The following is a 12,892-nucleotide window of genomic DNA, read 5'->3' on the forward strand; positions in this document are numbered from 1 at the left end:
TTTATTTTATCAGACATGAGCTCTGTGGTGAAAAGCAAAACAAAAAACATCTTTTACAGAACCTGTGATCTCCCATGAGAATTTTCCACTCTAATGAGAGCACATAATGGGATGCTGAAGCAAAGCATGCAATCTAATTGTTCATTCAAGCACTGCATAAACAGACAAATTAACACTTGGGCAATTTGTCCCTTAGACTACAGTAATAAAGTGCGTAGGGAGCCCCCCCCCCCCTTTCTGATACACAGTCAGATTTTGGGAAGATGACACAAAATGCATAATAACATTTTACAAATTCTGGTTTTCTTTTGGGATTTTTTGTTAGTCATGTAAATTCAAGCAAGTCTCTAAATATTTGCCTGATACTCATCTGCTACTTATGCCAATAGACAACTAGTTTAATAGTCCTATTTGTCTCGTAATATTGTATATGAGTAAGAAAATACAAATTGTCTCACTTCTACTTATTTAATATTCAGTTCAATTCTTTTGCCCACATTATCTTACAATATTGGCAAATCAATTCATTATTTGCATTATGTCAAGCATATTCTATGTGCTATCCTAATAGCTGTTTTTTAATATTCACGAGCAGAACATCAAGGCCCAGCTGAGGTTTGGATGGTGTCTTGTTTGGTGATGTTGAGGCAGCATTTCTGCTAATTATGGAGGATGTCAGCTTCATAGGACTGTGTACATCATGACCTCTGATGTAGTGTCATGGTGGAGTGTGAAAGTTTTTAATGAGGACCAGAACCTCCAAGTTTGAGACCATGAAGTGCACAGTTGAGTGGTGGGAATTACGGCTCTTTGAAGGGAGCAGGATCTCATGGCTCTGTTTCTATCTGAGCCGGCTCTTTTGCCTCACAACAGCTCTTCATTTAGTACAACTTGTACTGGTCACTGCCTGGATTACATTCTTATTTGTTAAAAGAAAGAAATATGGAGTCTTCATCTGCAATACATTGCAATATTCTGTCATACTGATGGTTTAAAAGTGGGATGTGTCAAGAATACGTTGTACCACAAAAATAACACCCTTCTAATGAAATAGTATGGTTAACAAATGATTACACAACTCTAAACACACACTTACAGTATATTAGTTGCCAAAATAAAAACAATTACTGTAGGATAGAAATAAAAGTGTGACAAACCACACAATATTAACACTGTCTTCCATACATATGTATGTCAGATAAGGGGAAAAGCTACTGTTTGTAAAAGTAAATTAAAGTGAAAGTATTATTTGGATTATTTGGATTTTCTCTTGCACGTGAAACAAAAAAAAGATTGAATTTTGCACATAGAATCAGTGATCCCACATTTGACTTATTGATTCTCCATTTCCATTCATTTCCTGAACATTGATGTGAGAAAATCACAAGGTGTTGCAGTAGTTTTGCAAGATGCATTACTTTGCACTCAATTGATGCAATTTGACGTTGAGCTATTTGCAGCTAATGGCATCCTAATTGCACTTCCATTCCACCTGAGTGAGCCCAAACATTAAATTGTGATGTTCACAGGGTGTGCTCATTATTTTGAGTAAATGCCTCTGTTGTAACATAAGTCAGCTACCATCAAAAGTCACAATTGGCATTGGATCATATTTGAATGTGCGAAAGAGAAATACCCATTTAGTATATGTTATGTGTATGTAGAGGTACAATGTACCCAGCACTGCAGAGTATAATGAAGTTGACTCTCAGCTGGGAGGTGACTGCCCGGTCAGCCTCACTCAGTGGGAATTGCCTCTGCAGTTTTGCCTGGAGGGAAGTAATGGAGATGGTGTGGTGCTCCTCCTAACTGAGCATTGTAGTGGCCATTTTGGCAGCAGTCATCACTCTGAAAACCTCTTGTCCCTGTCAGCTGTGTCCCCTTCATCAGCTCTTTTAACACTATTATAGCAGAGTGAGCGTAACGTGGCTATAAAAAGCACTCTGACATGTGCAACAAGTTGTTTGGCTGTGCTGTCACAACAAGCACAAATATGTGAATGTGTAAGTTTAGCCCCTTTTTTTCTGCTTGTTCTTGACAGTGGTGGAAGCCAGAGGGTGATTCCTTGCTTTACCTGTTTTTCTATAACCCCTTGAGCGCTCTTTTGGAGATCAGATTTGTAAAATGCCACTTCATGCACAGATCATGTGAAGCCACGTGTGACTCAGGACTTTTGAACTCATTTAAATAACACCAAATCATAACAGAAGTTATCTCTCAGGGCACATACAATTGTTTACAATACATATTGTCATACAATATTGTATGTAAGATAGGACTCGTTATAATATTATTGACTAGATGCCTTTGTATGGTCTGCTGCCTGTTTTTGCCACGAGCCTAGTGCTTCTCTAGAATTTGCTCAGATTAATGTGCTTTGGGATTAGCCAACCAAGCAGTCTGTGCAGTGAACACTACTATGTACTGTATGTTTGTGGGTTAATAGGTAGCAATGGAGAAAATTGTGCTTGGACTGAACCAACATTACATCTTTATAAAACAGTCTAAATGGAGACATCTGTTGGCAAACACTTGGTATATGTAAAAAAGTTAACGTGTACACAAGGAATGTGGAAGCCAGTTTCATGAAATATCTGCTGCTAATGCAGAAAATATAAATTCATATGTTTCAGGATTTTCAGGCTTCAGCAACATCACCTCTTTTCCGATTAAAAGTGATAGAACAAATTGACAACTGTGCAAGCATATCTGGTTTTCAAAAGCGTTAAACACTGTGATATATTGTTTCAGTTGACTTTAAATCAATGTCCTGCACAGCAAATATTCCCCCTTTGGATGCGCATGTCACTCCAAAGACTTGATCCATTGTTTCAAAAAAGTGGTCGATGTGTCGGCTTCAAAACATTACTATAAGCAATGACTCTGATATCAAACAGTTATAAATTATTACACACAGCGGGAACAACATATTTTGCACAATAAATGGATGATGCTGTAAACATTTTAACACTTTCCCAACCCTTGTCATCCTTTGTTACCCAGGAAATTGTCTGATTTACCTCCTGATTTTAACAATAGAATTCTCTCTGGATCTTCACCTGATGTTTTACAATATTTCAACATCCAATCAATTCAACATATTTACTGTCATAGTCCTGCACTCTGAATTACGTTGCTCTCACATGTCGTTCTCAAGGGGGAAAAAAGGAATGGAAAGGTACGTTCAAAGATATTTTAAGTCAGTTCATAACTCAGCACCTTCTAATGAAAGACCTGGGTACAAATAATTATGAAATTAATTTATTCCTTGTTTTTATAGGAATTACGTAATGAATGATTCTTTAGAGAAAATTGGGTATAATTATTGCTACTGTTAAGTAGCCACTTGAAATTGAATTGTCTTGAATTGTCTGGGAGTCACAGAAATTAGGTTGCACAGCAAGACGGGAATATGACTCCACTGTAGGAAGAATGACTCCACTTTATCATACTCCTGTAGAGTTCACAGCACTGTTGCATCTTACTGGGCCGTACCCCACAGCTTTCCAGATGGCTCATGCATTTGCAGTGCAAAATAGTGTTACAAGCAGCTCCTCCACAAACTGCCTAATAGAATCCTACTGTTACCCCAAATACAGAGATAAACAGAGGCAATGTTACAGTAAATTAAATATTAATATTATGAAGCACTTCATGGCAGAACAAACTATGTCTTGTTCCTTTATCCCTAATAAATCCTTTTAAGTTTGCCCTTCCTGTCATTGTGAAATATATCGGCTAATTGAGTCTGCTTAATTAACCATTACCAGAGAAAAGGCAGGGACTCTTCATGGATTCTTTCAAAGGAGAAGCTAAATATTGTATCTTACACTGTAAATACACAATAAAACATATTCATCATGGACATGATCACCTGCATCAGCCTGATGTTATCATAACAGTACATCCACTAAATGAAGACATTTGAAAGTTTTTTTTATAACCTTTTTGGACAGAACAATAAGTATACTGAAGATTTTGCTATTCTTGGAGACAAGACAAGCCTGGTTCCAGGCTTCTGAATCGTTGCCCACATATCTGATTTCTTGAACAAAGAGGTCTGATATTGTGCTCATTGACTGTTGTTTCCCCAGTTGGAGAAACAATTGACAAATTAGAGCTGTATAGGTTAAGAATAGAGCCAGAATGAATTCAAGATGTGGATAAGATCGACACAGCTTTATTGGCTTTTGTATGTCGACTTAAAAAAATAAGACTTCTTTAATTTGCATAATTCTGTTCAAACATTAAGTGCTCCTAGCAGCTTGTGTGTTGACTGAAAATGATGCAGACAACATGGTTTGGCATTTCTGTTTGGGAACCACAAACAATTAACAATGAAGAAAATAACATTTTCAGTGTGATGAACCATTGGTGGGGCTAAAATGTAAATGGCGCCAGAGGAAAAGACAAATTCCTTCCTCTTGGGAGCATGAATATGTTCAGCAAATTTCATAGAAACATCACTATTATATCATGTTGCAGCTGCTGCTGCTGCTGCTTTCTAGTGCACAAAGCTAGAGGGATCCTCTGGGGTGCATGGATCTGCTTTGTAAATCTGATGGTAGTGTGGAAAGGTCAGGGGCCAACAAAATAGTCATCCTCTGTGGATCATGATTATTGATGCCAAATTCCAAGGAAATCTGCACAGCAGTTGTTGAGATATTTTCGACAGAGCTGCATGGACCAGCCAACCAACACCACCCAACATCAACATGAATAAAAAGTCAAACTTTTCAAGTGGTCCAAATTTCACTGCACTGGCATTTGTGGTTAGCTTTAGGGCTTAGGTTGAGTTATGATTTGTATTCATAGAGATGAGTGGTTGGGGTTGGGATCAGGGAAAAGGACTGGTTCAGGTTATGGTAGAGTGAGGCACAAAATGATGGGAAGTAAAATCTGACACAGCAGGAAACTAAAAAAGCCTTTAATTTGGTGTCAATCCTAATTAAACATGTGTTTCAGGACATTCTGGATAAAATGTGGTTGTTCAGAGCACATAGATCTCAAACCACTCTTAAGCTGCAATGGGCAGTTTTGCAACACCAAATAACAGTGTCTGTTCACAGTGGTTGGAAAACTTAAAATAATGGGCTACCCATTAATCATGTACCACAATGTCAACAAACTGGGCAGCAAAGTAAATGTCTTCTTCATCTTGGTATGTGTTGGGATTGGAGGTGGTGAAATTTCAGTCATTGCTGATGAGCTCAGCTTTCTCTAGAGGAGCATCGATTCACTGCTGTTTAGAAGACTTAGGGCTACTCTAATCACAAACAAAGACTTAATTCAAAACTTGTGGAATTAATGCTTTGGAAGCTAGCCAACTATTGATACGGGTCTATTTAAGAGGTACTAATGTTGATGAGATCCTAGTTTCAGTCTGGTGGTTAAGCCAACTATCCTGTAACTAATTTGTTTTTAAAGTCTGGGTCGTAGAGGAATTGTCAATGAAATAACCTTCTTTATTCTACTCTACATGTACTACATACATGGTCTTCTGTAAAACACGTTTTGTCAACTTCTGCTCCCTTCAGGGATGGGTTAAATGCAGAGAATGAATTTCGCCGCATGTATGTGTATGTGACAAATATAGTACCTTTACATTTACCTTTACTCTGTTTCAGCGGCACCGCAGTAAAAATATTTTGCAATTGCACTTTAATATAATTAAAGGCAACATTACCTGGATAATTAGTTTCAAAGCTGTAACTCAGAGACCAAAGCTTTGCTACCTTTCCAAAATCAATACATTTATCACAGCTATCAAACTTCTCTTTAGCAAGACACTAAGGCCTTGCCCTTTCCAGGATTGGAGCGCTTGTCTGGTAACCTTTTCTACCCTGTTGGTCCCACTGATGCATCCACCACTTCAAACACCTGTTACACAGCTGAGCTTTCTTTACTCAAATCATTTTGCCTCAAATTCCAGTGAAGATGTCAACAACATTTCCAAACATGCTTAATATACTGTGCCAGGTTTCAAGATATGAAACCTTAAAAGCATTAGCAGTTTGGACAATGGTAATTCAGTTGGATAAGGCAGTCAAGTTCTAATGTACCTTGTAATTTACCCCATTTACTGAATATGGTGACACGGGAGAGCCCAACCCAAACCATGATCTTGGTAAATAAAATTAATACACAAGGATGAACCTTGAAAACGATTCTATGTCATTCTAGACAAGGACAAAGTACGATGTTTAGTTCTCTTTCTGATGCTGGTGAGAATTATGTCCAGTAGCATGATTTTTATATCCCACAATGAAATGCAAGGCACGTACAGCAGTAAATTGCATCAAGAATGCACGTCAAGAAGCAATGTCAGTACCAAATTACATAGTAAATCATCCAACAGTTGTCAAGATTTTTGGCACTACAGGAAAAATCAGGGGATCAACAAAGTCATGAGAATTCATCCCAGGTGCACTATGAAGGTCTGTACTAAATTTCATGACAATCAGTCCAGTAGTTGTTCAGATATTTCAGTTTGGAACTAAGTGGTAGACTGACCAACTAACATTGCCATGCCTAGCAAAAATACTTATACAAAAATCCACTACATTTCAGCCAAATCTACTGGGACATTCATAAGAGGAGGGATGCATGGAGGAGGTGGCAATTACAGTAGCTACAAGTACAAGTACAAATCCATAAAACTAATGTTGTTTTCACTGCTCATATAAATATCAATGTGTGAATGAAGTAAAAAACGGGTGTTATTTGGTACCAACAACACAATGTGAGGCCTTTTGAAGCCCACACATGTCCTTTTTTATGTTTGTTGAAAATCATCCTGACAACATTTCATCAAGCCTTGTCATTTGGCATTTTGAAAGGACAACAGGATGAGATCATGCCAAACATTGTGTCAGATCACCACTCAGCACTTTAGTGGTTCAATAAGGTATAACCCCTTAGTTTGAAGAAAAGATGGTTAATTACAAGCAGGGGTGAAGTGGGTCTCAATTTCAGCCTGAGAGGTAAACAATGTAAAGCGGGCATGCAAGCAGACAATTAAACATCTAATTTGAGCCAGTTCCAAAAAAACTATTAAAAACATTAGAGTCTCTAAAAAAAAAAAATGGCTACATGAATGACATAAAACCCATACATGGGATCATAAGTCTATAACCTGGGCAGACTCTGCTTTATCCTAATATTTGATACAGTGTAAAGCCTAAGACAGACAGGTATTGATAAAATTCCTTCAGCATATTTAAAATGTGACCATTTAATTATGTTCATTATTTTTACCCTTTTGACTTAACATTTGTGCTTGAGCAGCACACTTGAAAAGAACAAATCCATTATATTTAGAGCACTTGACAGCATTGTGCTATAGTTGTTTTTTTGTTTTTTTGAAACACATAGTTCCATACACTTCTCCTTTCACTTTTGGCTCTCTATCTTGTGTGTAATACTGTCGAAAGCAAGTTAGATGTGAGCTATCAAGCTACAATATATGAGCAACAGGTTGGGTCAAAATAGTCATTTAGACTGTGCTGTTGATGGCTGGTGGTTTTACAGATGCACTGTGCGTACAGAAGAGGCAAACATTTGCACACTATATTAGTTATTATTTTTCACATTTAATCAATGTGAAATAGGATCTTGGATTTAGTTATTTATGCAGGCACACTTGCTCTTTGTTTATCAAGTCTGTGCGCCACAAATTGAGACAAAATGAGACACAGAAAAACATCGATGAAACACGAAACGCAAAACTCCATTCAACAATTTTGTAAATGTCTATTTCTTGTGTGGTTATTTCTATGTTGATTATTATGGCTATTATTACAAGTCACTGCCAAGAACACCATGAGATTTACCATTAGGACTATTCTTTCTAACGATGCAGGCAGGGAGGTTTGGGTTTCTTCTCTCCCCTGGCTGTTGATGTGCTTCTTCTTTTCCAGCTACTAATTTCCTTCTCTCTCTCTCCCTTCTCCTTCTCTGTCTTTACAGCTACATTGGGGACCTTGGAATTCAGTTTGCAGTATGACCAGGAGAACAATGCACTGCACTGCACCATTAACAAAGCCAAGGTGAGCTGCCATGATGACATAATAATGATAACGGTGACGTTAATTTGCAGCCTCTAAATGGTTTATTTATATATTTTTGCTTAGATTTTTCTCTACACGCATTTCAAAGAGACATGTTGAATGAAATCCCTTGATGAAAACCGAGTCAACTTGCAACTCAGGTGTATCTGTGAACAGTCACACTTGAAAAGTCAAAGTCAAAGAGTCTGACTCAGCATCAGGATGTCAGGCAGGTTATACTGAATATATGATACAGGCAAATTGCAACACATGTTCATAGCAATTGCTATATATTTAGCTGAACTGATCAAGAATGTTGTGGCAATACTGACAGAATTTGAGTTTCTAATCATTATTCACTAATGACGTTACAGACATCTGTCACTGCCTTGTAACAAGGCAACAAGAGGCAGATCAATATAAATCATTTGATAGTTTTTCAATATGTTTTCAAATTCAGATGATTGTTAAAGATGAATATTTTTGCTTCAGCCTACTCATGTGGGCCCACACATACTGGCAAAAAGGCTGAGGAATAGTGACTTAACATGTCCCACAGTTCTGAGAAAGAGATATTTCCATCTCAGATTGAAAAAAATATTATTTCTAAAGCATATTGCTAACAAACAGATCAAGAATGTGCATCCATTATTAGAGCATATCTTTTGGTTTCATTTTCTTTCCTTTATTTTATTATATTTGATCAATTTGTAGTGATGAAGACCTGTTTTCTAATCTGCTCCCGTTTGAGTTAGTTTGCCATTGCTGCAGTTAAAGCAAATTTACTTCCTCCACGTTTAAACTGTTTTTCTGACAAATTCAGCATAATTTTGTAATAATTTCCATTAGTACAACAACATACAGTACTTTTGCCATACTCGCAGTTCTGTTGGACTGAGTTTCTCTTTTGAATAGAAACACTCCTTCTCATTCACTAATTATTTCCAAATGGATCTACCTTGTCTCTTTACCAACCCAATGCTAACATAAATTGGGGCCAGTAGACACATCTCACGACAGACATTTTGAGTTGTCATAACAGGAAAAGCACAGGTGTAGCTAATAGCATAAACAATTACTTTGTTACATCAAGGTTTGACAGAAAGCAATGTCAGTTAACCAGCATGCACAATAGTAATGTCCACTTTGGAGCCCCAAAGTGAATATTTAACAGGCTTAATTAATTAATAAAATTTTAATTGACCCTCCTTTGACAGCAATAACCTCAACCAAACATTTCCTGTAGTTGCAGATCAGACCTGAACAACAGTCAGGAGGAATTTTGGACCATTCCTCTTTAGACTTTTTGAGGTCAGGACTCTGACTGGGCCACTCCAGAAGGCGTATTTTGTTCTGCTGAAGCCATTCTGTTGTCAATTTGCTTCTGTGCTTTGGGTCATTGTCCTGTTGCATCACCCATCTCCTGTTGAGCTTCAATTGGCGGACAGATGGTCTTACACTCTCCTGTAAAATGTCTTGATAAACTTTGGAATAAATTTTTCCATCAATGAAAGCAAACCTTTCAGGCCCTGAGGCAGCAAATCAGTCCCAAACAAAAATTTCCCCTCCATCATACTACAGAGTTGGGATGAGGTTTTCGATGTTTGTGTGCTATACATTTTTTCCTTGTGTGTTGTTTGTTTTCATCTGTCCACAGAATATTTTGCCAGTAGCAATAGTGCTGAACTTTCTCCATTTATAGACAATTTGTCTTACCACAGACTGATGAAAATTAAGGCTTTTAGAGATACTTTTGTTACCCTTCCCAGCTTCATGAAAGTCAACGATTCTTAATCATAGGTCCTCTGAGAGCTCTTTTGTTCGAGGCATGGTTCACATCAGGCAATGCTTAATTAGAATTTCAAAATTGTGTGTTTTTATAGTGCAGGGCAGCTCTAACCAACACATCCAATCTCATCTCATTGATTTGACTCTAGGTTGGCTGACTTCCAAATTTTATTAGCTTTTGGAGAATTCATTAGCGTAGGGGTTCACATACTTTTTCCACCCTGCGCTATGTTGTTCTGACTTAGAACAGATCACATTTTATGACCAATTTATGCAGAAATCCAGGTAATTCCTAAGGGTTTGCATACTTTTTCCAGCAATTGTATTTATGTAAGGGCAGTAAAGCTGTAGAGCTAAAATAGGCTATATATCAAGAGGCACTGATTCAGAGTAGATTAATGCTGCAGTTTAATTAATACTGTTTACAAGCTTCCTATGGACAACCAAAGTAGCATTGATAAATTGTTAAATAATACATAATCATTCAAATATCCTGGAGGTGGACTGCAATAACTGAACCATATCTAATTATTAATAAAAAGCCAATTTTGATCCGATTTACAATATGAGGTGTTGCTCTCTCTGATTCCCTTGCCTGTGTTAGTTGTGATGAAGTGGTGGTTCTGACAGCTTTGGCTGCCATCAACAGCTATAACTCTTCCTATCTGTCTGCCTGAATAGGTATGGAGGAAAGTGGGCATCAGCGGAGCCAGTCTTGGCAGGAGTGCTGGACAGCAGAGCGGGCATCAAGCCATCTTGATTTATGGTGGTTATTTTCTATACAGCTCTGCTCCTGGTCTTCGGTTGCTGCCTAGCCAACCAGAGAAAATGCCTTTTCTCTCTCTCAAATAATGTATATACCCATTTCCATGATTTAATTTGTTTACTAAATCCCTTATTGGTCTTTCAAACCATAGATTTTCTTTGCTGCTTTTGCTGCCAAAGCTGCAGCAACTTCAATAGCAATTATGACTGAGCGTACCTCAATTAAGCATTTCTGATTAGATCTAATAGATCCCCCGCTTATGGAAGAATTAACATTTTTACACTATTCTGGGAACTGATATCAGTGCCTGCTGACATGTACAAAGCTTATTATTATAGCCCTTGTGGCATTTGGTCTGAAAAAATAAATAAATAACGTGCATTGTAGAAACTGACAAAAGGTCGCCTGACAACATAGCATAGGCAAACAAAAGATGTTAAAAAGAGGGTGCAAGAGGCCACTGGTCTGATGATTATTCTAACATGAAAAAAGATATGAAGTGAATTTGCATTAAAAGGGTTTTATATACAGTAGCATGTAAAGTGTGGAGAATGTAGTGAATATCTATATACACAACCCCACCTGCTCAACTACTCTTAATCCCACTGACCCTCTCAAAATAGAAAACCCAAGCCTAAAATTGTTTTAGCTGCAGTTAAAGTTGCAAGAGTGACTTATTTTGCAACCATTTAGTCATTAACCCCTCTAACAGCACTAGAACTGTTGATGAATATTAAATTTTTTATTTTATTCAAATATTGAGACAGTTGATTCTTCTCATTGTCCGATTCCTCTTTATTTGGCTAACGAAGGATTGCTTAACACTGCAAACCAATTTTAAGCCAGTTATTTATTAGAAACTCTCATGCGTTGGCTGAGTCCAGTCTTGTGTGGACCCAAACGCAGACACAGGCAGGAGTATTCAGTTCAACGAAATATTTATTTAATCAAATTATTATTTTTTATTATTTAACCTAACTGCACATTTCAGGAAAAGAGTCCAAACAAAACAGAATCCAGAACAGGCAAGCAGTTATCCAATTCATATTATTCACTAACGTCACACTCCAATGAAAACGCTCCCTCGGAGGGCAAAATGACGCTAATTTCCGTTGCCTGCCATCCAATATGCAAGTAATACAATGTTACTTTGAGTTTGTTACTTTTTGTGTTGTCAAAATGCTGGATGGTTGTTGTGCATTCGGATTTACTAATCGAGGAGACAAACCTGAGCTGTGCTTAGGTGAGGGATTCCTCAGAAGGTAAAAGTAAACATTACCGCTGTCGAGCGGCGGCAGGGACCTGACATTTGAAATGCAGCAGCGGATGCTGTAACGTTATATGGATCAGATATGCCCAACACTTGTAGTTTGTGTTCATATCGTTCTTTTTCTTAAGTTGAAAGGTGATCCAAATAAAATTTGACTGCTTTTGCGGCATCTTTACGGGGGAGTCGCGGTTTTGCCCTCCAGGTCACCGCGCATGTCACGTGACTATAAACTATGAATAAGGGAGAGAATAATCCAACAACAGCAAAGTAATCCAGAGCACGGGCAGAGCAGAACACTCAACATTGACAAGGACGTCACAAAGACTGAACACATTAGTCTTAAATACACAAGCAAAGGAGCAGGGAAGGAAGCACAGTGAAACACATCAGGCAATCGAACAACAGGAAACAAATTTTGACAAGGACACATGAAAACTGAATACTACAAAATAAAACAGGAAGTAAAGCAAGTGGGAACACACAAGGATAGAGTTACCAAAGTAAAATTGCACAACAAAACAAAACCGGGGCATGGAACAGAAACAGGACCAAAAGGAAAAAGGACTACACTAACATGGAGACATAGGACTAAGGACTGAGTCACAGACACAATGAGAGAACAGACAGGGCACAGTAATCACAGGGGGAGGAGACAGAAACTAACTACAACCAAACAGAGATACAGAGAGAGACTAGGATGAAACAGAACACAAGGTCGACAAGACCAAAATAATATACACAAAACCAAGAATAAATACAAAGACAAGAACTAAGACGCTAGAACAAGAATTCAAATAAAATAATAAACAAGGCTACCAGAGAAACACAGAACCAAAAACCAAAAATAGACTTAAACAGGAAAGCATGAACACAAACATCTTACATTACTGTCAGAGCCACAAAGGAAAGTATCAACACCTAATGTTCTTATTCTCCTTAGCTAGTATCACTTGTTGGGACCCTCTGGGGTCAATCTGAGTTCCTTTGCTCTTTTCCTCTTGGCAGTAGTATATATTTTTC

General features: G+C 37.8%; 1 protein-coding gene across 1 annotated transcript in view; it reads left to right on the forward strand.

Moving 5' to 3' along the window:
• Positions 1-12,892, forward strand: part of doc2b (double C2-like domains, beta) — a 126,465-nt gene that overhangs the window by 55,529 nt on the left and 58,044 nt on the right. The window contains exon 2 of the mRNA XM_038709404.1: positions 7,969-8,048. Within this exon, the coding sequence (XP_038565332.1) occupies positions 7,969-8,048 (80 nt within the window). The remainder of the gene's footprint in view (positions 1-7,968; positions 8,049-12,892) is intronic.

This window comes from Micropterus salmoides, unplaced genomic scaffold (assembly GCF_014851395.1).
Source record: "Micropterus salmoides isolate LMB-PRFRI ecotype aquatic unplaced genomic scaffold, ASM1485139v1 Ms_hic_scaffold_9, whole genome shotgun sequence".
Taxonomy (NCBI): Eukaryota; Metazoa; Chordata; class Actinopteri; order Centrarchiformes; family Centrarchidae; genus Micropterus; species Micropterus salmoides.